The 25,800-nt window shown below is 36.1% G+C and overlaps 1 protein-coding gene, 1 long non-coding RNA gene and 1 pseudogene across 3 annotated transcripts; 2 read left to right on the top strand and 1 right to left on the bottom strand.

The window, feature by feature from the left end:
* Positions 1 to 3,155: 3,155 nt before the first annotated feature.
* Positions 3,156 to 5,155, top strand: LOC125207609 (aquaporin TIP2-1-like). The gene is made up of 3 exons (XM_048107016.2): positions 3,156 to 3,349; positions 3,626 to 3,876; positions 4,543 to 5,155. The coding sequence occupies exons 1-3, from the start codon at positions 3,223 to 3,225 to the stop codon at positions 4,909 to 4,911; spliced, it is 747 nt and encodes a 248-aa protein (XP_047962973.1). The 5' UTR covers positions 3,156 to 3,222; the 3' UTR covers positions 4,912 to 5,155.
* A 560-nt stretch (positions 5,156 to 5,715) lies between these two features.
* On the top strand, positions 5,716 to 12,625 carry LOC125206124 (adenylyltransferase and sulfurtransferase MOCS3-like; annotated as a pseudogene). Its single transcript, XR_016132865.1, has 7 exons — positions 5,716 to 5,763; positions 10,534 to 10,655; positions 10,755 to 10,833; positions 11,492 to 11,528; positions 11,651 to 11,759; positions 11,889 to 11,987; positions 12,157 to 12,625. The product of XR_016132865.1 is annotated as an adenylyltransferase and sulfurtransferase MOCS3-like (transcript).
* Positions 12,626 to 15,410: 2,785 nt separating this feature from the next.
* Positions 15,411 to 24,206, bottom strand: LOC125204557 (uncharacterized). Its single transcript, XR_007173585.2, has 2 exons — positions 24,104 to 24,206; positions 15,411 to 17,026 (listed from the first exon to the last, which is right to left on the bottom strand). It is a non-coding gene; the product is annotated as an uncharacterized LOC125204557 (long non-coding RNA).
* Positions 24,207 to 25,800: the final 1,594 nt, after the last annotated feature.

The following is a 25,800-nucleotide window of genomic DNA, read 5'->3' as shown; positions in this document are numbered from 1 at the left end:
AAGTACGAAAGTAAATATGAACAATACACCAAAAAAAAATCATGTTGAATTAATAATGAAATATTTAAAAATGAAAAAATTTAAGCAATAAACAAACTTCGAATTGAGAAATAATTATAAATATGCAATTGCACATGAAAATAAGAGAATTGCAAGAGTCAATAGTTGACCACGAGACATATAAGAGTTGTAACGTTTAAATCTCATGGTAAACTATTGACTCTTGGGTTTCTCCTATTTTAAAGGGGCAATGCATTTGTAGATTTCTCTTGAGGAACCATTTAGTCACACTGAATTTGTTGATAAGAGCATCCACGGTGGGGCACCCTAAAGTTTGCCCGATGAATCGGGCGCGCCTTAGGGCACCACTGCAGCTCCACGCCCTATGCGACTTCCGTCCTCCGCGCCCTATGCATCGTCTGCGGACGATGAACCATTTTTTCATCCTCCGACCTATCCTCCGCCCCATTGCGGGGGTAAGGAGGATAGTCCGGACGATGCACACATTTTTATTTTTTTTTTAATTTTTTTGTATTTTCTTCTATATATATCACCAATTTTTTACTTCATTTCACACCTTTCACTCCACTCTCTTCCCCATCTCAATTTCTCTCTAAGTTCAATAATGAATTCTGACGATTTTTCCCCATCTTAATTTCTCTCTAAATTCAATAATGAATTCTGACGATTTTCCATATTTGCAAGCATAAAATATAAAAAATAGAAAATAAATACTGGCAATAAGATTTGCCTTTAATTTGTGGTGTTTTTATATTTATTCTAGCTAATTGATATATTTGCAAACATAAAAAATTAAAAACAAATACAAAATAGGAGTTAAAATTATAGGGCGAGCTATAGGGCATCACACTGCAGGTGAATGGATTGGAGGATAAAATGATGATGTGACGGAGGATAGGACACCTTATAGCTATACAAAACAAGAATTATATAAAAGTTGTTCGCTAGGACCAAATAATGCTGAATCCTGTAATTTCTAAGGCTCTAAGCATGACGGCAGGTTGAATACGGAGCATTGGCGGTTGACATTCATGGTGTCGTTCTGCACAACCCATGAGCCTCAACCTCCATCGTTGCAAATATCAACTAGCCATAGTACCTAGAATCACAAAAATTTTGCATTGTATAGTCCCATTACCATTATTTCAATTCTCAATTCCAAAATCTTTCTTGTCAAGTTTATAGTAGAGAACGAGCAACCATAGTAGGACCAGTAAACGGTTTTGCATACGAGATTTTGAATTAATGGTAAAGCTCAATCTTTCGGCCACAAAAATTCCAAATCTTTTGAGACAAATGACACTAAATTCAAATTAAGATCTCATTAACAATAACCATACCCTGTTTAATACTATCCACAATATTTAATTAACTTTTAATAATAATTTTAATAATAACGATAAACAATGTCCCAACTAACCCAAAAGAGTTAATTATAGAGAGTTGGTTGGCGCAACAACATATAGGCCAGATTTAAATAGTCACCCCCTGCATATACAGACAGATTTAGCACTCCATATATCTCTATGTTAATAATGCTAATACTAATTTTAATAAAAAGTGACTATAATAAAAAGAAATTAAAAAATGGTAGAAATAGTGTTAAAAGAATATTAGAATATTAAACTCATCGTGATAGAGTGAGGAATTTATTGTAAATATAAATTACTTTTGATTTATGAAATAAAATAAAAAAATAAAATTATTTTTAATAAACAGAAGTAGTGTAAAATAAAGTAGTACTCCATATTCTTATCTCAAATCTGAAATATTTTTTTCTTTGTGGATCAAATCTCAAATTAATACTACTAACAATCTCACATGGATCATTCATTGGATACCTTCAAACAAATCCAATTCTCCACGTTATGGACAGCTTGGCGAGCAACAAGGTTTTTGATTGGATGTGCATGAACTTAGTGGCCATTGCCAACTCAATATTATTCTCTTTTCTGATTTTTTTTCGCTATGAATAGTATTTTTAAAATTTAAAGAACATTGCTATAAAATTTGAATCAATACAATACTAGAAATAGGGAGTAGTATATTTTCAGTACTTTGAAAGTTCACCAAATTTCATGTCATTTATTAATCAATCCAAAAAATTGGGATCATAAAATATAATTAATTTATTCCGGTGGACGGTTGATTTGTGTAATAATTTACACATTTTACCCAACTGTCACTAAAATAAAATTTTAGCTTGACGTTTGCTATAACTACTCCTTATTAACTTAATGATCTTCTAATTCAAGGATAGAAAATGATCACGGATAATTGACGTGCTCATCACATATTAATTCAATTTTGTTAATAAATAAAAAGCGAAGTAAATTTGATTTGTTTATACATTTATCATTTCATTATAATTTTATGTAATTATGTACATTTCAATAGACAAACACTCCCATAAGAGTGTCCACAAGCCGCGGCGGCTATAGATGGCCGGGAGACATCCCAACAGGGGAGAGAGCGCCGGGGAGGCGGCGAGGACGGGGCGGTCGCGCGGCAGCCTATTGTGAGCCGCCGAGACCGCTGCGGAGGTCAAAAACGTTTTTTTTTTGACATTTTCTTAATTTATTTTATGATGATTAGACAGACAAGTTTTTTGTGGCAGTACTGACTAAGCGAACAAGTTTTTTTGGCTGTGACGTGGCCGTTCCACCTCACTGTGTACACTCTAATATCTTCATAAAATGACTCATTGAAATAATCAACTTCTTCAATATTATCTTAGTTTACCAATTAAGATAATAAAATTAGTTAGCATAGTGGATGTCAAGTCGCATGACCCTTTTAAGAATTTTATTTTCACTTTAAACTGATTTTATATAGGAATTGAGTTTCCAAAGCACATCCACCCACGAATAACAACTACGTTTAACTACACAAAACTTATTATAGCTGGCTGCTATGAATTCTCAATAAAATAATAGTAACAAAACAGTCGCATAAAGTTTAAATAATTTTAGGATAGAATATTCCACGTAGGATGGATTATTTTGTCCCTTCATCTATCTCTTGTGACGAGGCATCTGGCATATACTAATCATAGATGCTCACATTAAACTATTTGGATAAAGTCGTGCGTGCCTTAGTATATAAAGTGCTATTTCTCTCATCCCAAACCACAATCACCTCTTCTTCTTTTTTCAAGAATTAATTTCTAATTATTTTTTGAAAAAGAAAAGAGTAGAGAAAATGCCAGGAATCGCAATCGGCCGTTTCGATGACTCGTGCAGCGCCGCCTCCATTAAGGCATACGTCGCCGAGTTCATCTCCACCTTGCTCTTCGTCTTCGCTGGCGTCGGCTCCGCCATCGCTTTCAGTTAGTACTCAACTACTTCTTCAATTTTTAAGTCTTTTTTTCAATTAATTTTTAAATTTGACATTCCAATTGCAAATGAGATTTATTTCTTTTAGGAATTTGTGGAATTGGTGATAGAATATATTAATTTCTTTTTACCATAATAGATATTAATCTTAATTACCCTAAGAGCCATGCATGCGTATGTGCTAATTTACCAGTCTCATCCCAAAATGGCAAAATGAGTCATTTATATTTCGACAGTATATTTTATTCTAAGTTTAATTTTGTGAACAGACAGTTTGACGGCGAACGCTGGTCTCGACCCGGCCGGGCTGGTGGCCATCGCTATCGCCCATGCTTTCGCTCTGTTCGTGGCTGTCTCCATCGCCGCCAACATCTCTGGCGGACACGTCAACCCCGCCGTCACCTTCGGCTTGGTTGCCGGTGGCCAGCTGACCGTCATCACCGGAGTTTTCTACTGGATTGCTCAGCTTTTGGGCGCCGTTGTTGGTTCCTTCCTTCTCTCCTATGTCACCGGCGGTTTGGTGAGTCAACTCATTAATCTCAGTTGATAAGATAATTAATTAAATTATTTGAGAATATATATACTAATTGCTATGGTACTTGTCGTGAAATATAGTGTATTATTCCACCAGATAATCTACCAACCAACTATAGTGTCCATTAGTGGCTAATATTAAAGTACACTGTATAATCATTAGGTGTAAAATTATTTAAATCATAAAATTTAAACAAATTTTATTCAAATCTCATAATTTTTGAATTCATATTATAAAATCATAAAATTTTAATTTTTCTCAGTTTTCCTATCCATGCACAAAATATTGTCTATTAATGATATGCAAAACGACATATTTCGATAAAATAAATTTTTTTCTTAATTTTATGTTTTTATTTTATTGAAACAGTGTTGTTTTTAACATCAGTGAAAACGTCCATGAATAAAATAAATGAAAAAAAAATAAAATTTTATATTTTAAAATTTAAAACTGATCAATGTTTATGATTTGAATAACTATTATCACACATGGTCCATGCCGGCCAGCCTCCAAGAAATTGACATGACTATTTGAGTATTAACAAAGGCATAATTCTATACAAATAATGCATACATCTAAAATTAAAGTCTTTTGTCACTATTTTTCTTCATCTATATATTGGTTTCAACTAGAGTCATAAATATTATGTAGGCTATTCCGATCCACGGTGTCGGAGCCGGAGTCGGAGCCATCCAGGGCGTCGTGTTCGAGATCATCATCACCTTTGCCCTCGTCTACACCGTCTACGCCACTGCTGTGGACCCCAAGAAGGGCTCATTGGGAACCATCGCTCCCATCGCCATCGGTTTCATTGTTGGCGCCAACATCTTGGCCGCCGGCCCATTCTCCGGCGGCTCCATGAACCCTGCTCGCTCTTTCGGCCCCGCCGTTGCTGCTGGAGACTTCACCGGCCACTGGATCTACTGGGTGGGTCCACTCATCGGCGGCGGCCTTGCCGGAGTCGTCTACAGCAACTGCTACATCCACCACGAGCACGCACCACTCGCTAGCGAGTTCTAGATTTGTTTTGTTTTTGCTTTTGTAATTTCACATTTGTTTGTGGCATGAAAAGTTTGTAATTTCTATTGTAATAAAAGGAATAGGGGAGGGGAAATGTATTTTTCTCTTTTTCTTTCCTTTTTATTTTAAATTTTTTAAATGATTGGAGAAATTTGGTGGGCTGTTTGAAGATGTAAATGCAATTTCTTTTTGTAATGATGTGGTTTTTCTGAAAAATATTGTGAATTAAATGTTGTTTATTTCCCATGTGTATCACCTGGCACATACTTATGTTGCATTAATTTATATATGTCCCCAATCATATAATATGATAAAAAACGGAGAGTTTTTTAGAAATGAAATATTACTCCCTCCATTGATGAATAAATGTCTCATATTTGACCGGCTCGGATTTTGAGAAATTATTTGATTTTATAAAGAAAAATGGATAGGAAAAGTAATTAAGTGGACCGTGAGTCCTATTTTTATACATTAGTTTTATAATAAAATGTGAGTTGAATGAGTTAGTGGAATGAGAGGTTTACCAAATATAGTAAAAGTGAGATATTTATTGACTGACGGACGAAAAAGGAAAAATGAGTCATTTAACGGTAGACAAAGCGAGTATTAGAGAAAAGAAAGACTTCAATTCTAAATAGGAATGTAAAATGTAGACCCAAAAAAAATCATGTAAAAGATGTGTAAATAAGAATGCAAAGAAAAAAAATATACTTATTACTCTAACTGAGAATTGATATCCTAGGCCATCCTTAACGCTGCGGGCCGGACCGCACCTGGGTCCCGGCCCGCAGCCCGCTGCGTTAAATGGACGAGAAGAACGGCCTAGGCCGCGCCCAGTTCCGGCTTGGCTCGGTGATGGAGCTTTCGAGGCCGTGATCCACCGCGTCCCGGCCCGGCGTTGGAGGGCCTTAGGGCCGTAACGCAAGCCCCAACTTTTATTTATTTATTTTTTTAAATTTATGGACTATTTATATATCCATTTCTTCAAATCGTTCCATCAAAGACATCACTAATGGTCTTGGCAGTGCGTAAGAATGGTCTCCCTAAAAGCACGCCACTAGACTCAGCAGACTCATTATCATTCATTTTGATAACATAGAAATCAACAGGATTTAGAAACTCATGCACTTTGACTATGACATTCTCTAACACACCTTCAGGACAAATGCAAGTTCTATCTGCTAACTGGATTACCACCTTGGTAGCGACCATCCTAACCCCTGACAGTTTCTTGTAGATCGAAAGCGGTAAAACATTTATAGACGCCACTAGATCACACATGGCGTGCTCGACTCTGATGTCCCCTAGAGAAACGGGTAATGTAAACATACCTGGGTCTGTGCATTTCGAAGGCATCCTTCTCTTTTGTATCACAGCAGACACGTTCTCCCCGATCACAATCTTTCCGTCTGGTTTGGTCTTCCCTGCTATGAAGGCAGACATCTTCAGGGCTTGCAAGAAGGGTAGGTTGATTTCCAGCTTGCTAAAAATTTCCATGAGGTCCTCTGTATCATCCTTCTTCTTCTTGGCTTCCCCTCGGTATGGAAACGGCTTTGCTCGCTTTACCGCATTTGTGTAACTCCCAGCTGGGATTTCGCCAGCTTGCTTACTTCCTTCCTTACTTACTAACTCAGGCTCTGGATCTAGGAAAAATGTATCAGCTGCTCGAGGTAAAGATCCCTCTAAATCTCCCTTCTGGAGGTCATCCTGTCTAGGGCTATCCCCTTGGAACTCTTGACTTTCCTTCCCCTTACTTGCCTGTGCAGGTATTTCTTCGTCAATCTCCAGCGTCGGTCCTTCATAGCCCCACCCTGATCTCAAGGTGATCTGACTAATGTTTGCTCGGTCAGGTGGCTTGACTGTGGCAGGGAGTTTTCCTTCATTTCCCCGCATCTCATTCAAAGAAACCGCAATCTGAGACAGCTGCTTTGCCATCATGTCCATGGCGGCTTTGTGCTCCAACTGGGCGTCTTGCAGTTTATGCACCACGTCATTGTTGGAATGCAGATTATTCTGCATGAACTGCTGCGAATTCACTAGGTCATGTACCATGTCATCCAAACTTCTTTGCGGTCTGGGGTTGAATTGATTCAAATTCGACCCTTGACCTTGGTTCTGTCCCTGGTTCTGCCGATAGTTTCCTTGATTTCCTTGGTGGTTTGGTTGGGAATTCTGATAGTTTCCTTGGTTACTCCTCTGGTGAGGTGGCACATAGGAGCTCCCTGGATTGTTCTGATTTTTGTTTCCCCAATTAGTATGGTCCTGATTCCTGTATCCCAATTGCAGTTGCCCCTCTTGATTCCTCCCTGACCAGTTGGACTGCCTCTCTGGAGGGTGTGCATAATTTGTGATCTGCAGTGGGGGTGGCTGACTTTGATCATTGTCAGTCCATCTAAAATTGGGGTGAGTCCTCCATGGGGCCTCCTTTTGCCTTCCTTGGTTCCAACTTCCATCCGGATTCCAGCTCCCCATCGAATTCGCCTGGGCCTGGTACTCTCCTTCACAGGATTGACCGTAATAAAGTTGAAGTTGCCTTTCCTCTGGACTAGGGGGTTTCTCATTTTCCGATGGAGCATGAGGGTTGTACTTCTCAATTGCATTTAACAGTGCTTTCTCCAATTTATCTATCCCGTCCTCCACTTTCTTGTCATCTTGTTCTGTTACTGCATTGACCGATCCCCTTCTCAAAATGCTCCGCGGGTTATCATAGGCCTTTTTCGCCTCGATCAATCTCCCCAAGGTCTCTCTGGCTTCACTTGCTTTATTCTTGGTAAAATTTCCCCCGCTCGAGGAATTCATCAAATCCTTTGATTCAGGGTTTGCACCTTCGTAAAACAGATAGTAAGTCTCTGCCTCGATCATTCTGTGGTTCGGACAAGCATCCAATAGTCCTTTAAAACGGGACCAATAAGAGCTCAGAGACTCATCATATTCTTGCTTGCACTACTGGATCTCTTTCTTCAAAGCGTTCGTCTTGTTGGACGGGAAAAAATAATCCAAGAACTCCAGCTTGAAATCCTTCCATGTGTTGATCGAGTCTGGTGGGAGCCTCAGCAGCCAAGTATTAGCCCCCCTTAAGGGCAAACGGGACTGCACGCAAACGGTAGTCCTCGTCAGTCGCCTCGTTGGGTCGCTTTTGGATGTTGTACAGCTTACTAAACTCGTTTAGAAATTCGTAAGGACACTCATTCTTTCGTCCAGAGAATGTAGGCAAAACCCCAAGCACATTTGTCTTAATATCGATAGACCTCCGGCGCGGGTTCGAGACTATGGCATGGGCGGGCTCAGCGTCTAGATGCGCGGTGAGTGAACCTATCTCCGGATCGGGATCCACTAAGTGTGCCATATTTTCGTCTTCCTCACCCTCGGTCTCGGAATGCTTTGTTTCTGTGGATGACTTCGGGTCCTCTTCTCCTGACGAGTTCCACTCCTTCTCACTTTCTGATTCGAATGGGAATGGGTCTACTGTCCTTAACCCTGATCTGGTGACAGTGGACATAGACTCTTTGACTTGCCACTTGTATCGGGCGTCTCCTGACCCAGATGAACTAGCCCAACTTCTAGAATGGAAGCCCGTGTTCATAAACTGTCAAGAAAAACAAAATAACAGAAATTAAACTATTTACACCAAATTTTCAAACGCATAAACAAATTACGCCATCCAATCCCCGGCAACGGCGCCATTTGAAGTGAGTGGTAGACTAGACTGTGTGCACAGTAAGGAATATCAAGCTTTCTGGGTCCAGCGAATCCACTAGATCACAGGGTCTAGGAACTCACGGATCGTTGGAAGATCTCGGTCGTCGGACACACAGACTACCTCTTCAAAACCCTCAACCACGTATACTAAAATTAGCACAGGGAAGTAGAGATCGATCCCACAGAGATGAATGCGCAAAGAAACATGTTCAAAGATTCGGGAACTATTTTTGGGTTGGCTGCTGCCACGCAATTTGAGTTGAGAAAATTAACTAGACTTGGTAATTGAGATATGCTATTCTAACAACTGGATCGAAAGAACTGCTTCCTAAATTTACCTAGACCTGGGAAAACACATGACGGCGGGGACCATTTACTGAAAAGGTAAAATACGGATGAAAAGCTGGAAAACAACTAACTAAAGCACGTAACTATGAATATAATGTCAAATTAAGAAAAAAGCACGTAACTTACCTTGAGGGAGAATCAATTACACGAATTTGGGCGATTTACGCAAGAATCGGACGAAAACGTGGCATTCTTGGAAGGGGTTCGCGAGAATGAGAACAGAGCGGCGAGTCTGTGAGTTGTTCTGCCCGTTCTTGAATTTTAAATTAGTTGAGACACGCATTCTAAGAATGCGTTATTAAATACGCATTCTAAGAATGCGTAACACCCACTTGTAGAAATAAAAAAAAACCGGCCTATTTACGGCAGCAGTTTTCCAGAACCACCTATTTATAGAGTTTTTCCCAAGGAGATCAATGCCTTGTCTCACTCTTCGCAGCTGACGAGTAAGACTTCCTTTTGTCTTGTTTTATATCATAATCTATTATTCTGCATAATGCTAAATGTGTGACTATTGCTCTATTGAGGCCACTCACCCGAAAGGAGATATAACAGCCTGCGAAGGAGATGGCATTTTCACATTTTTATAATATTATTGCTTAAAATTAACCTTACATTTTTTAACAAGAGAGAACATCTTTTTAGGTCCATGAACTTTGTCAAAGTATCATTTTAGGTCCATGAACTTTGAAAATATCATTTGAGGTCTGCCAACTATGGGTTAATATCAATTGAAGTACTTTTTTACTATTTCCAATTTTTACTGGACGAAAATACCCTCTATATTTTTAAAGGTATATATTTCTAATAAACTTATCATATACTCATATTTTTTATAAATATTTTTACTATATTTTTTGATGAATTTTCTAAATATAATTTGACCTTCAATATTATCACTTAATTTTGTGACATGCAAGAAAAGATCCTTATTCAATTTTTTATTATTGAAGAAAAGTTATTTATTCAATTTTAAAATTCATTAATATAAAAAGTTGAAGAAACAATTTTACTTGCCTGTCACAAAATGAAGTGATAATATTGAAAGTCAAATTATATTTAGAAAATTTGTCTAAAATATATTGTAAAGATATTTATAAAAAATATGAGTATACGATAAGTTTATTAACAATATATACCCTTTAAGGTATTGAGGGTATTTTCGTCCAAAAAAACTTGGAGATAGTAAAAAAGTACTTCAAATGATATTAAGTCATAATTGATGGACCTCAAATGATATTTTCAAAGTTCACGAACTTAAAATGATACTTTGGCAAAGTTCGTGGACCAAAAAAGATGTTCCCTCTTTTAACAAATATGCATAAATTTAAATAATAGTCTCATGGCCTTTGTTCGAAGGAAGATTTCTTTGTTTGATTAAGATAGAGTATGGATATGAATTTGTCTTGAGGAAATATAGTATCTGGCCTTTCAGTGCTCGGAAAAGCTATAGTTAGTTGGACCTCTATGGAAAAAAATATTCCTAGTCAGCTGATAGTGTTGTTGTTGGCTGATTCTTGCCATCGTTCATCTAGATAATTTACACGGAAGCATTTATAGGAAGATCAAAAGTAGAGTCAGGAGCTGCTTTATGTCTTTTTATCTTGGTATTGTGTCTTCAGGATTAACTCTACCGTCCAAATAGTAGAGCACAAGGAAGCGTTCCGGACATCAAACGCCTTGGAAATTATGAGAGGGTATGGTATTCTTTCTCTATTTTGATCCTCAGAGAACATGTATTGTTTGTGTCAAATACTGAGTTCAACTTCATTTTTGCGGTTTTCGGTGTATAACAGGTATGACATTGTCATTGATGCAATGGACAAGGTACCCAGTCGTTGCATGATCAACGATTGCTGTGTTGTGTTGGGAAAGGTGAGCAGTTGCTTATTTATGTACTATTTGTTAGAGTGCAAGTGACCGATTAAGGAGAGCACGAGAGGTGCTCGAGTAATACACAAAGAAAAGGAAAGAGGGCTCGACTTTATTGAATAAACTGAGAGTGTAACAATGCAGAAATCCTCCGGAGAGGCCCTACGACTAAGTCGTCCAATATATAAACTCTACAAAATAACTGAAATGAGAGATACTAGCAACAAACTAAATAATAAATGCAACAAACTATATATGCTGATGAATCTAGTCGAGATCTTGTGCAACCATTCCCCCTCCTTTACTTCTTCGAATCTGCCGGCCAAACTACCTCCCGATTCCCACGCTTATAGACTCTCCACGACTGATCACTATTTCTCTTGGACAATTAATTATGCAGAATGCATGGTATTGCTTTTATCTGTTTGTGGTCTGAATTTATAACTTTTGTCAATTCAATTCAGTTCTTATCTGCTACTATGGTAGTATTCAATGTTGTGACATGGACCTTGAAGTGCAAATATTATTCTATATTAGGCTATAAATATTTTCATGATACGATTTGATTTCTTCTCAAAAGTTATAATGTTATGTTGCCTGATCTTGTTTATTTGCATATGGACCTATGCTCTACTGACCAAACACACGTTTATGCTTGCAGCCTTTAATCTCTGGAGCCACTTGGACTGGAAGGACATGTATGTTTCTTGATAAATGCATCCCCCTTCGGTTAATGGTTATTGATAAGTCTGTTACAATTTTACAAACGTCCCTTTAACTCATTTTTATGTTCCTTATCCATTGTCATTTGCTTTTGCAGCTAACTGTTTACAATTACAATGGAGGACCATGCTATCGTTGCTTATTTCCTACTCCGCCCCCTTCAACAGCATGCCAGAGATGTTCTGACAGTTGAGTCCTTGGAGTAGGTATATCGAACATGCAACCACCATATTAATAGCTTTGGAGTGTTGAACCTTCTCTGTTTCTAAAATCTGGTACATGTTCGAATAAATGGTGTATTTTAATATTCTTGTACTTGTTACGTTTGAATGCAGTTCCAGGTGTTATTGGCTATAAAGGTTGCTGGTGTAGTTGGTGAACCTTTATCTGGAAGGATGCTTCTGTTTGATGCACTATCTACTCGACTTCGTGTTGTACGTCTTTTAGTCTTGTTCTTACCATTCAATGTAAACTATTCATTTACTCAACTTTAGCATTAAGAAACTGTAAATTCCTCAAAAAAATCAAATCATCTTTTTACAATAATTACTAATCTATAAAAGATCTAATTTTTTTCTTGACTTTTGTCACTTCATTTTATAGGTCAAAATCAGAGGAAGGTCGTGCCTGGCAGCTCAGCCGAAACTCAAGGAATTAATGCTCCTACCTAGGCTGACTTAGATCCTTCTGTCGAGCCGAAATAAGAGAGGAATTGTGCCAAAAATTGCGCCAAGAATTTCACCAAGAGGTGCAAGAGATAGTGAAGGAGATCATGATGACGTCGCACAAGTCTAGCCACATTTCTGATTGAGCAAGTATATGATTGACACACATATCAGAGAGATGATGAAAGAGATCATGATGACATCGCACAAGTCTAGCCACATTTCTGATTTAGCAAGTATATGATTGACACACATATCAGAGTTTGATATGATGTAGGATTTCTTTTGAACATCATACTTCTGTTGCCTTAACTACTTTGATCTCCAATCATTACAAGTTTTGGATTTAATGTTTATATAATAGATTTAATGTTTATCTAGTAGATTTTATATTTGCTAGTTATTGATTTTATGTTTATTTGAATATATAGGTAGGTTAAATAATGATTAAAATAGAATATAAATTGATCCATCAGATTAGTGCCGGAGTACGGCGTCACTAATTTTTGAATATGCAACACCAGATTTAGTGACGGATATACAGGCAGTAGTCTGTCTCTAATGCTGACTTCCAAACGCAGCCCCCATTAAGTTTTGTGACGGCTTATTCTGTCAGTGAAGTTGTCGCTAAATTTAGGGACGGTTAAATCTCTAAAGATTTTAGTGACAAACTTTTTAATTAAAATTTCAATCTGACCTTAATCTGTCACTGACACTATTTAGTGACGGAAATTCGCTGATTAGGGATGGTATAATCCGTCACTAAATGCCAAATATTTTGTAGTGTTAGCAAAATTTACAAAAATAATATAGGTATATATTCTTTTGACTTAAAAACGAGTTGATACCTTGAAATGGTAAAATAAAAAAATATACATCTCTTAGCAGGCCAATTTTAAATAACTCAGGAGATGATACGACAAAAATTAGTGTCAGAATGGAAAGTCAACACATACAAACAAGGTTGTTTGAATTTGTATGTATTTTGTGACAGAACATTATCGTTTTGGTCTAATTAGACATGCTGACAGGCGACATGGCACCTCATACCAAGACAATATCGTTTTAGACATTCCAGCGTGCCATCTTGGATGTAAATTGGATGAAATTTTCTTATAAGTTGGTGGTAACTATTTGAATTGGCTTATAAGTGATTGTTTTAAGCTATTAGCCCTTGATAAAATAAAAGCGACAAAAATTTATTTTAAGTACATATGTAGTAGCCAACTAACAAAAACATAGAGAGTTGGAGCTGGCAATCGAAGATATAGATCTACAAATATGTAGTGCTCACCCTCCTAGATATGTAACAAAGCAAGAAAAATCTGAAATACAAATTGAGTACTAGACTCCACATAATACAAAGCTTACTCATCAATCCAAACTTAAAATTAAACATTATATTGATAACCGTTTACCATATTGCACAAGAATTAACCTTAAAATAAAACTCAAGTCAAATTTTGACTAGTGAGATTTTCGAATATAATATATTTCAATAACTATGCATCATCAGCTGTCATTATTGGTTAGGTATTAGGACATTTTATGAGGTCATCGTTATCTTAGGTCATTTTTCTAAAACAACTTAAAAACAAACTTACAATGGCCTTAATTATATCTAAAAATGACCTCCCGTATTTTTGGTTCAAAAAATGACCTCCCGTATTTTTGGTTCAGTGTTTCGCAATAAAAATGAGTTTTGCATGAGATTGAGTTTCGCATAGATTACTGCATATTTACAATAAGACGTTGAAATCTGAATTATGGATGTTTTAACGAAATTGTGAACAAATCATACATAATTATATTATAATTCAATACTCAAATTATAACAAAACTGACAAAAATTTCTCAAACCATACAGTGAAATCGGGGTTAAGCGACCATCAATCTGCGATCACCACTAGTGCTCGGAAACATTTTTTCACACAAAACAACTGACGCTTCCAAGGTAATTTCGTGGATATTATGATACGATCCAATCTTCCAACATCACAATTATAAGATAATAACAGATAGGAAAGGAAATTGTATTGCAAAATAGAAATGAACATCACACGATTACAATATTGAAAATAGCTAACAACGAAATAAGAAGAAGATAAATTCAGGTAGGAAAAAATCTTAGAAAATAGGATATTAAAGAAATTACACGTAATTATTTAGAAAATAAATCTATCTCTAGAACCCAATTCAGCAAGACGCATATACAGATTAGGAATTGATCCTCGTAACATGCAAATAAGGTGTCGATTTGCATTTACTTTACAATTTTTCTTGTTGCGGACAAGGGCTTGTTACTCTCATCACACTACCAAAAGAATCTATCTTGAGATCATCTAGTTAATATCCTTATTTGAGGTTTGGTTATTGCATGGACAGTAAACTATCAAGCCCTAAGTCTAATAAAGGAGAAGAAAACCAACTATACCAATAGAACGAGTGAGTATGCGTATTTGCGAGTGTTTATAGTGTATTCCATGTTATTTAATTCTACATTTGCATACTTAATACTGATGAAATTGGGTTAGGGCTTCAAACGAATTTGGACTAACATTTAATGCACTATTTATTAGCACTAAAAATACTTGCAAGTGTATAAGGTAAATCTAGCATAGCTAAAAGTTAGTACCGGAATATCGAATACATACATGGAATAAGATTGCAACTAACTATCATATACAAAGCGTCATACACTATCTATAGACACATAGGTTTTTGGTTTGGATTTATAAACTAGGCTGAAATAAATACATAAATAATAGAAAGTATAAACACAAAATAATACAAAACAGGTTAAAGAATATAGAGTTTTAGGATCCAACTACTACGACCTAGTGATGATTAATCTCATAGAACCTTTACCTTTATGTGTCTCTAGGATTACAAGGAAAGAAGCGATTCTAGGATAAGCCCTCTCTCGAGTGCACCTATCCAGTAGATTAGACTCTAATTATCAAAATTTCATTTCAATAGATTAGATTCTAACTCCTTAAGTTCCTAAGACTCAAGCCCTCACAAAGGGTCCCCTCTCGCGAGTACAGATAAACCTATGTGTTGTACTCGTCCCTTTGACCACGTAAAACTAGCTATCTCTCGATTAATCTAGATAAACGGGCATAGTTCTAAAGTTTGGCTAGACAAAAGAACAATAAAAGCACAAAACAAGCAAAAACAATTACAAGAGCATGGAAAAGGTTCAATTCAATAAATCAAAGCATGTTCATAATAGTCTTCACCAAACAATCTACAAAGGAAGTTTAACTACTCATAGACAAGCAGTAAAAACAATAAAAGTACAAGACATGAAAGAAATTGATAAAACCCAAGGTTGAATCTTCAATCTTTACTCTTCTCTTGCCTGGATCAGCATAGCTCCAATGGACGATGGATGAATTATTTTTGGAAAATGGAATGGAAGAATGTGTAAAAGGGGAAAAGGATTTGAGACTCTGAGATGTATGACATGAATTAGGTTATGGGTATTTATAGGCTAGAAAAAGGTTTAGACATGGTAAAAAATTTCCTCCAATAATAGAAAATATGATATTTTCGACTCCTTTAATTAATAGGAGAGATTTGGGCAATAATTTCTTCATTCCTAGAATTTCCGTCTAATGTCTGTCAGCTTTGACTGCACTGCGCAATGTTCGTTGAATTAGTCATAACTCTCCACAGAACTCCGATTGAGACGTGCAAGCTATCCACTCGAAGCTATTTTGAAGACGAAGGGAATGGTATGCATTAATAACTGATTAGACTTCAAAACTGCCTGAAAACTCGGCTTGAACTGAGGCCACTGCACCTTGGACATTTGCAGCTTTTACTGCATTTTTCTATTATTTCTATCATCAGTATTATTATTATTAAGCTTGCAGGTTTTAATCAGGTAATTATTTTGCAACATTGATTTAGAGCATCTGCAGTGATGCTCTTGACTAAGAGCACCCTTCGTGCCATCGGCGCGGCGAGTACCCTGCTCGCCGTTGTGCTCTTGCCGACAGCATGGCCCTACTCGATAGCAATAGTACCGTTGTGCCGAAGAGCACACTGACATGGTGGCGCCATCTTATTCGCCAACAGAATTTTCGCTGGAATTTCTTTTTTTTAAATAAAAATAATCCTTAAAATAAAAAAATATATATTTTCGGATTCCCAAAAAATATAGCCATTTTATTACCCTTTTTTTGAATTTTTTTTTGAATTTTTTTAATCCCAAAATCGTCTATAAATACGCACATTTATCATCCATTTGTTATATCATATTATCTTCACTCATACTTCTCTAATATTTTTCCATACAACAAATCTACATCTTCCTCCCTCACTCAAACACTCTAAATTCAAAAATAGATCCGAACGAGATCATTGCTGAAGCGCAGCGCGAAGAACAAGAATTCTATCAACAATATTGTGCCGCCTATGAAGCCTATGTAGCGTTGCCACCCGCCCTTCTCCTCGATCAACGAGATCAAATCGCTGTTACATCCCTCATGACCGGGTGGGAGCCCATGAAAGGCTCATTCGCGACTATTTTCCGACGAGCCTCGATTTCTGGCAGATTACTTCCAGCGCCGTTTCCGCATGTCAAAACGCTTGTTTTTGCGTATTGTCAACACATTGTCCGCCAGTGTTGAATACTTCCAATCACGTACGTACAGACGCAACCAGTCGGCAAAGTCTCTCGGCGTTGCAGAATTGTACTTGTGCCATCCGACAACTTGCTACCGAGCAAACGACCGATACGTTCGACGGGTATTTGCATGTGGAGGAGTCAACTAGAATTCTATGTGCAACAACACCCCCTACCCGGCAAATGCAGGCCGAATAGGTGATGTCAAAGAAGAGGAGCTATTAAGTATGAAAAATTTAAAATTTTCATTTTTTTTAACCATTCAAAACCAAATATGTAAGTCATTTGTTAATATTTACAATTACTACAGTGGAATTAAGTTGGTATAAAAAAAAATTAGTGCTAACATGCTACAACTAACCATTCGAAAGATCTATCACTTATAAAACTTAATGAACCGCCAATGATGCAACGCTAAGACAGACATGAAGAAACATCGACTGGTACTCTCCAATGCCAACTAACCAGTAGCACACTCAACACTTTAGCCAAAATTCTCTTCAAATAATAATCATACAACTTAAAAATTTTAACAATTCTTCGTATTGTTTTATTTATCAATTATTACCACCTCTATCATATCATTATCATTTAAATTCTAACATAATTAGTATTTCCCCTATAACAATCACATACCCAAAAACCAACAACGAGTAATATCAATCCCAGAACATATAAACAGTCATCATCCTCTATCTTATTGAATTTACCAGATTTATAATCATATATCACTTCGTAAACCAATAGGATAGAATACAAAGTAAAATGCATATCACTTATTAATATTCACACCCTAACACGTATATAGATCACCAACATTTTCACATAATCAAACACATATAGCCCCATTAAGTGCTTAGCGACAGACTAGGGTACACGGACCAGATCAGAATCAGAATCAGATGCAGAGCGGAATTTGTCCTCGAGAGGACTCCGCACAGACCACCCATTTAGGGTGCAGACAGAGACAGAGATCAGAGATTAAATTAGAGCCAGAGATCAGAGTTCAGAGATACAGACGATCCTCGCTTCGGTTATCCAGAAGACGAGTGATCACAAATAATGCAGCACTGCTGTCCTATGACATGCCAATTGTACCCACATAATACACTAATGCACGGGGGCGTAAACACAATCAAATATACATGTTTTCGTATCGATACATATATCCAACATAACACATCAACACAGACAGACAAATCATAACTCATCACATATAGATAGATCATATTTGTATACATCTCATCAACATATATCATTTATCACATTCACCTTAACGCCCATTTCCACATTTATCTAACCATCGTTTCAGTCACAATCGTACTCTTCCCATTTTATATTTCATTAACAACTCATTCAACAATTCATTATATCCTCATAGTTTACTTCATAAGTCTCTTATTCCATAATTAATCACAATTTACCAAGATAGTAGGACACATAATAATCACATATAAGCACATTAGAGAATTAGACATTTTAAATATTGAGCATGCAATGTAATATCCCGAATTTCCGAACCCTAATTTTAGAGCCCTAAAATTTATTATTGATGACGTGGGAGATGTGAATTATTTGATAAATGAATTTATTGCATGAGTTTCTTTGATCGAGAAGTTTGAAAAGTTAAAATTGTTGACTATGTGATGTGGCATGTGATTTATTAAATTATGAGGTGAATTAATTGTTTAAGGGTGAGTAAGAATATTAGAGAAAATTTCCATAAATACTAGCCACCTATATATTGAGATTTTCGAACCCTTGGACTATTGGAGAAGGAATTCTATTTTTCCGGATTTTATTTAATTCTTGGGATATTTATCCAAATTAAATCCAAAACCCAATTATTTCCCTATTTCTTAATGGGAAAAATCGAGCCCTATTAATATTAATGTGATTTTCGAAAATCACCTAGCTTTGGGAAGGAGGAATTTATTTTATTTTAATTGATCCCTTATTTGATCTCGTTCCATACCTAGAATTAAATTATTCTACCAAATCTTTCCATACCTCAAGAGATCTTGCCATATCTTATTTTAGTTAATATTCAAAAATCCATGCCTTATTTAAGACACATATTACACGCCTATTTTCTATGCCAATGGGGGGAGGGTTTTTATTTTATTTTGCTCTGTGATATTTTATTCTACTCCGAAAAATATACCAAACAAAATCTTGGCTAAATAAGTAGCCAAGATTTTCGAAAATTCCATATTCTCCAACCCTAGTTCACTCCGTTTTCATTCTTCCTCTCTACTCCACAATATTTTGATTTATTTAATTGTGGAGAATAAAATCTTACCAAATATTCTATTTTAATTACCTAAAGATCTTGTTGAGCACTATAAATAAGAGGACCCCTAACCCTAGCCCCATAAAATTTCGCCCCCCTCACTACATACTACACGCCCCCTCTCATCTCTCTCACTCTCTCCAATTTTTCTTCTATTCTCCAATATTTTGTCATCTTTTGAAGAAGCATTGAAGTTCAATCCAAGAATCTTGAAGAACCGAGTCTAATACTTAATTTCTACCGTTCGTTTTTCTCATAAGGTATTCTTATATTTATCTTCTTCTTTCTACTCGATTCCTCTTCTTTCTAACCGATTAATCGGTATTCTTGAACCCTCATGCATCTTGTTTGAGTGAAAGTGGGATAAAGGGGATACGGAGAACATGTATGTGTGTGTCTGCGTTGCGTGTGTGTGTGCGTGGCGTGTGTGTGTGCGTGGCGTGTTGTGTTTGTGTGGTGTGTGTATGATGGCAAAATGCTCTTGTGTGACATATGTTGATGTTAGATCTAGAATTGAGATGCGAATGGAACTTATGCGATGAACGTGACCTTGATTGATTAATGATGCTAAGATAGATCGGTGGGAAAAGGGAAAAACGTTGAGACATGCATGAGTTAGGAGTTTGTATTGAATCTGATTTGTGATATGTGCCTATGTGATCAAAAAGGTGAAACCTCAGTTGCGAAGCCGGATAACAAGGGAAAGAACTTACTTGAAATCTAAGCAGTCGAGGTGGGCTTTACTCTTAAACTCTTTTATGTGCAAATTTATGAATGTGGAGAAATAAGAGTGGTTTAACTGCTATGCCATACCTATGTCTGTTTTGTTGTGATATTGTGCGCCTGATGCCCAGTTTGAGAGTTTGCTCCATTGGGCTATAGGGCTATGGATATGTTTAAACGAATTCGGGTCTGAGTACGGGCCGCAAACCCTACCAGGCTATGTACACGAGGGGATCGGGAGCCGTCATCGCTAGTCAGCCGGTCTCGTGGGCGAAAAGTGTGGCCACACTTTCGTTACACCATGGAAATGTTGTGATTGTGGAAAATGATGAGAAAAGTGGGGAGATGTTTGACTGGCCACTCTATGGAAAATATATTTTGGGCGAGAATGAAGGAAGCCCAAGACAGACAAAAGTCTTACGCTGACGTCCGACGGACCGACTTACAATTTCAAATCGGTGATAAAGTTTTTCCCAAGGTATCCCCATCAAAGGGGATAATACGTTTCAGTGTTAAGGGAATGTTGAATCCGCGATTTATCGGATCTTACGAAATCTTAGAAAGAGTAGGACCCGTTGCGTATCGATTAGCGCTACCCCCAAGCCTTGGGAACGTGCACAACGTTTCCATGTGTCGCAATTGCGGAAGTACGTGTTCGACCCGACGCACGTGATTCACTACGAGGAAGTTGCGTTGAATCCAGACTTGAGCTACGAGGAGCGACCCAGATGATCCTGGACCGAAAGGTTCAAACCTTGAGAAACAAATCTGTCGCCTCAGTGAAAATACTTTGGAGAAATCACAGGCATGAAGAAGCCACGTGGGAGCTTGAGGATAAGATGATGGAACTATACCCCGAACTCTTCCCATGAAGGTACCAAATTTCGGGACGAAATTTCTTTTAAGAGTGGTAGAATGTAACACCCCACTTTTTCGAACCCTAATTTTAGAGCCAAAAATTTAATTTACTAATTTATGACTTAGGAGACGTGAATTAATTGAGGAACGAAGTTATGACCGAGTCGGGTTTAGGGTTGCGATGGAAGTTTGAAAAGTCAAACTTGTTGATTATATGACGTGGCATGCAAATATTTGAATTAAAGGTGAAATTATGTGATGATTTAATTGTTTAAGGGTGAGTAATATTTTTAGGATACTATTCCATAACCTTTTCCTTGGAATTTTCAAAAATCATAGCCTTAGTGGAGAAAATCCCATTTTTCCGGATTTAATTTAATTCTTGGGATATTTATCCAAATTAAATCCAAAACTCAATTATTCTCTATTTCCTAATAAGAAAAATCGAACCCTATTGTTTTAAGGTGATTTTCGAAAATCACCTATATTTGGGAAGGAATAATTATTTTATTTTTAATTGATCCCTTATTGATTTCCTTCCATACCTAGAATTTAAATATTCTACCAAATCTTTCCATACCTCAAGGAGATCTTGCCATATCTTATTTTAGTTAATATTAAAGATCCATTCCTTATTTAAAGGAGCATATACACACCTATTTCTTTTCCCAATGGGGAGGATTTTTATTTTTATTTTGTTTCGTGATATTTTATTCTACTCCGTAAAATATACAAAACAAAATCTTGGCTAATTAAAAGCCATATATTTCGAAAATCCCCATGCTTGAACCATAGATCTTTTTCTTCCTCCCTACTCCACAATATTTGTTTTTAATTAATTTTGGAGAATCAAATCTTATCAAATATTCTATATTATTTACCTAAAGATCTTATTGAGCACTATAAATAAGAGAAACCCCTAACCCTAGCCATCACAATTTTCGCCCCCTCCCTCTTTTCCTTCTCTCTCAATTTTCTTCTACTTTACTCCAATAATCCTTCATCCTTTGAGAAGAATTAGAGTTTGAGCCTCAAGATATTTGAAGAACCAAGTCTTTACTTCGTTTCTACCGTTCGTTATTCTCAAAAAGGTATTCTCATATTAATCTTCTTCTTTCTACTCGATTCCTCTTCTTTCTAACCGATTAATCGGTATTCTTGAACCCTCATGCATCTTGTTGAGTGAAAGTGGGATAAAGGGGATATGGAAATATGTATGCATGTGTGTGGCGTGTGTGCGTGTGGGTGTGGCGAGTGAGTGTGTGTTGTGTTTATGTTGGCAAAATACTCTTGTGTGACATATGTTGATGTTAGATCTAGAGTTGAGATGCAAACGGAACTTATGTGATGAACATGGCCTTGATTGATGACGTTAAGATAAATCGATGGGAAAAGGGAAAAGCGTTGAGACATGCATGAGTTAGGAGTTTGTGTTGAATCTGATTTGTGATATATGCCTATGTGATTAAAAGGTGAAACCTCGGTTGCGAAGCAGGATAACAAAGGAAATAACATACTTGAAATCTAAGCAGTCGAGGTGGGCTTTATTCCTAAACTCTTTTATGTTGCAAATTTGTGAAAGTGGAGAGATAAGGGTGGTTTAACTGTTATGCCATGCCTATGTTTGTTTTGTGATGATATTGTGTGTCTGATGCCTAGTTTGTGAGTACGCTCCATTAGGCTACCATGGCTATGGATATGTTTAAACGAATTCGGGTCTGAGTACGGGCCGCAAACCCTACCAGGCTGTGTACGCGGTGGGATCGAGAGCCGTCCTTGCTAGTCGGCCGGTCTCGTGGGCGAAAAGTGTGGCCACACTTTCGTCGCACCATGGAAATGATGAGATTGTGGAAAGTGGTGAGGAAATTGGGGAGTCGTTTGATTGGCCAATCTATGGAAATATTTTTGTGATACTCGTTGAATATTTATCTTGAAAAGTGTAAAACCTCGAGTTCACTATGGTAAGGGTGGCATAACTTATAAAATGTTTTGGCAACGAGTTCACTGAGTATTTCAAAATACCCAGCCCTGCATATGTTTTCCTTATGTGCATGTTGAACGACGACGAGCGGTGGCGGGTGTTGGGCATGATAACTAATTAAGATGGACGTTTTGAAATTCAAGCGTAGTTGTGTCTTCATACATAGCTGCTCTTTCTCTTGGTCGTTTCCGCTGAAATTATTTGAAACACTTTAGTATCTTTGGATATTTTGCACTCTCCTTTCGGTTTAGAGGCCTTAGACTATCGTGTGGTTTTTATCTTGGAAACTATGTCATACTCTTGAGATTTTTGACCCTAATTTATGATACCTTCCTATTTCTTATTTAAGCTTCTAGGTTAAGTTGTTGTTTTAATGCTCTGATAGTTCCTTTAAATTTTTGGTCAAAACTCTTTAAATGAAAACCCTAGCCTATATTGAATTCTTTAGGTCCGTTTTGGTAGCAGTCGCCGGATTTATTGTACCCTAGGAAGGTGGACTGTCACATGCTACCTAGACAACGTTTATTTCCAAACATTTCCATTCTCGTTTCTTCTTTCGTCGATCTTTTTCCTATCCTTTACAAATATTTGGATTTAGCTACTTTATAGCATTATAACTCACATTAGTTTATAAGTAAAGGATACTATTACAAACTAAACTCTTTCTTTATCCTAACTGTAAAGTAATTCCATGATTTATCATTTAACTTCTAATATTTCACCTGCACTGGACTGATTTCTAATCAACGTGCTATATTCATTCAAAAGGCTTTAGAGGCGTAACTTAATATTTTCAAATACCTATGGAAGTCTAGTTTACAAAGCAACAAGATTCACTTGAAAATTCCTAATGGTTCGAGAGATATTCTCCTTTTACCACAGACTACCAAAATCTACCAGTTTCTGGCAACAATTACCCAACAATTTACACACATAGTAAATTAACTCCTAAAATTTCAATAAAAATCAGGAAACCTTTAGACCCATTCGAGTTATTTTTAAAATTGGTAAATCAAGGTTTTTATTGTTCTAAACTTGCTAAAGAATTCGGAACATGCGGCTGAAAACCAGAGGACTTAATCCACTCCAAATTAATGAAGAAAAACATGTTTATACCACATTCCCAAACCATTTCCAACAAACTAACAATAAAATCCCAACATCCCTAACTTAGGGTTTTGTCCTCTATGGCACTTTATAGATAAATCTCCAATCCATTCAAAGCAAAAGCTCAAACTATAATCAAATACGTCTAAATGTTATGTATTAACGTTAGTTCAAAGAATAAAATCAATCAATTGCCCTAAGTCATGAGGTCTGAAAATTTGAACATCTCAAACTAATTGAAATACGAAAATATATGCTTCAAAATTGGGACAGAAAGGTAGACCTACCTCCAAAATAATCCAATCATGCAATTGCTTCATCAATTCATCAATAAAGATGGGATTTGTGAAGAAAGTGGTTATGGAGGGAGGAAGAGGGGCTGTCGATTTTTAAGGGAGAAAGAATGAGGAAGAAGAATGCATATATTCATGCTTAAAAATGATCCCTAACAATTAAAATAATTTGTGGACAATATTTAGCCATTTGTCCCCACTAATTCACTTATTTGTATTATAAAATCTCTAAACCTTTCTTTACATCTAAGGCTTAACATATATTCATATAATACTTAATATTCAACAAAAACATATATTTATATAATACTTAATATTGCAATAAAAAAAAACGTCATTCACAAACTAGGCCATAAGGATAGGTTATTGTAGGTGAAAAGACCAATTTGCCCTTCTTTCGAATTCTCTATAATAACACTGTATAAATTCTAATTTCTTTCTCAATCTTATTCGAACTGTACATTTACATTAAACTGATATGTAAAAAATATGAAAATTCAAACAAAATTTAAATTTTGACATTAGAACATATGTAAATGAGATCTCGTTAGAATCCTTATAAAATTATCTTTAATTTGATATATATTGTGTATAAAAATAATTTAAATTGAGATAATTATAATCATTTAAAGTTTTGAGATATTTTTTAAAAGTTAGTTATAACTACTAATTTGTTGTTAATTGACACTAATTCTCCTAATTGACATTTTTTAAAACTATATTGATACTCGTAGCTGAATGACTTTATACCTTGATTTAATGATCCAATGTTCATCATTTAGTTGTAGTTAGCAATTTAAGAGTGAGTATAGCAATATAACACACCCCAATACTAGTAATTGTTATTTTATATTCTATTGATTATACTTTTCTCTTTATTTTAAACCTAATATAATACTTCCTCCGTCCCTGAAAATTTGTCACATATTTCCATTTTCATCCGTCCGTAAATATTTGTCACCTTTCACTTTTATCATTTTTAGTAGTGGACCTAATATTCCACTAACTCATTCACACTCACATTTTATTATAAAACTAATATATAAAAGTAAGACTCACATTCCACTTACTTTTTCAACTCACTTTCTATTACATTTCTTAAAACTCGTGTCGAATCAAATGGTGACGAATAGAGAATGGAGGGAGTAATTAGTTCCTAACTTTATTTTAAAAAATAAATAGATTCTGAAACAGAATTTTTTCAAATAAAAGATTTTATAAATTGAGATTACTAGACCCTTTGTCTCTGCCTATTGGGCCCTCTCATGACTACACTGTTTATATGCCCACGTCATTTTTATTCCATTCCCTTACCCAAGAAATAACACTAATAAGAATTAAAAACACATGATTCCTATTCATGATTCCTACTTTTCGTTTCTTTAAATTAAAAATACAATTAATTAAAAAATTATTAAAATAAATACAAAGTTAACTAAAAATTACTTAAATAAAAAAACAAAAATTACAAAAAAAATGAAAGAAAATGAAAAAATAATAGATTAGGTTAAAATCAGTAATATAAAAAATATATTTAGAATATTGCAATAAATGTTGAATTAAAAACTAATTTACAGTTTTTTTAAATAAAGTTAATTTAGAAATGGTCTTAGTAGGAAACCCACCGATGTGTGAGTTTTGCTGGGGGGAGGCTTGCAACACATCACCTGCGCTGCGGATGCTCTAAGCAG

This window comes from Salvia hispanica, chromosome 6 (assembly GCF_029641045.1).
Source record: "Salvia hispanica isolate PSC_SH4W2 chromosome 6, Shi_PSC_v1, whole genome shotgun sequence".
Taxonomy (NCBI): Eukaryota; Viridiplantae; Streptophyta; class Magnoliopsida; order Lamiales; family Lamiaceae; genus Salvia; species Salvia hispanica.
This window is presented reverse-complemented; position numbering and strand designations above follow the sequence as displayed.

Bases quoted from the DNA above. Each gene is read 5' to 3' on its own strand.
- LOC125207609 (XM_048107016.2), top strand. From the start codon at position 3,223: ATGCCAGGAATCGCAATCGGCCGTTTCGATGACTCGTGCAGCGCCGCC. The intron at 3,350-3,625 runs GTTAGTACTCAA...TTTTGTGAACAG, and splicing joins CGGCTCCGCCATCGCTTTCA to ACAGTTTGACGGCGAACGCT. The intron at 3,877-4,542 runs GTGAGTCAACTC...AATATTATGTAG, and splicing joins CCTATGTCACCGGCGGTTTG to GCTATTCCGATCCACGGTGT.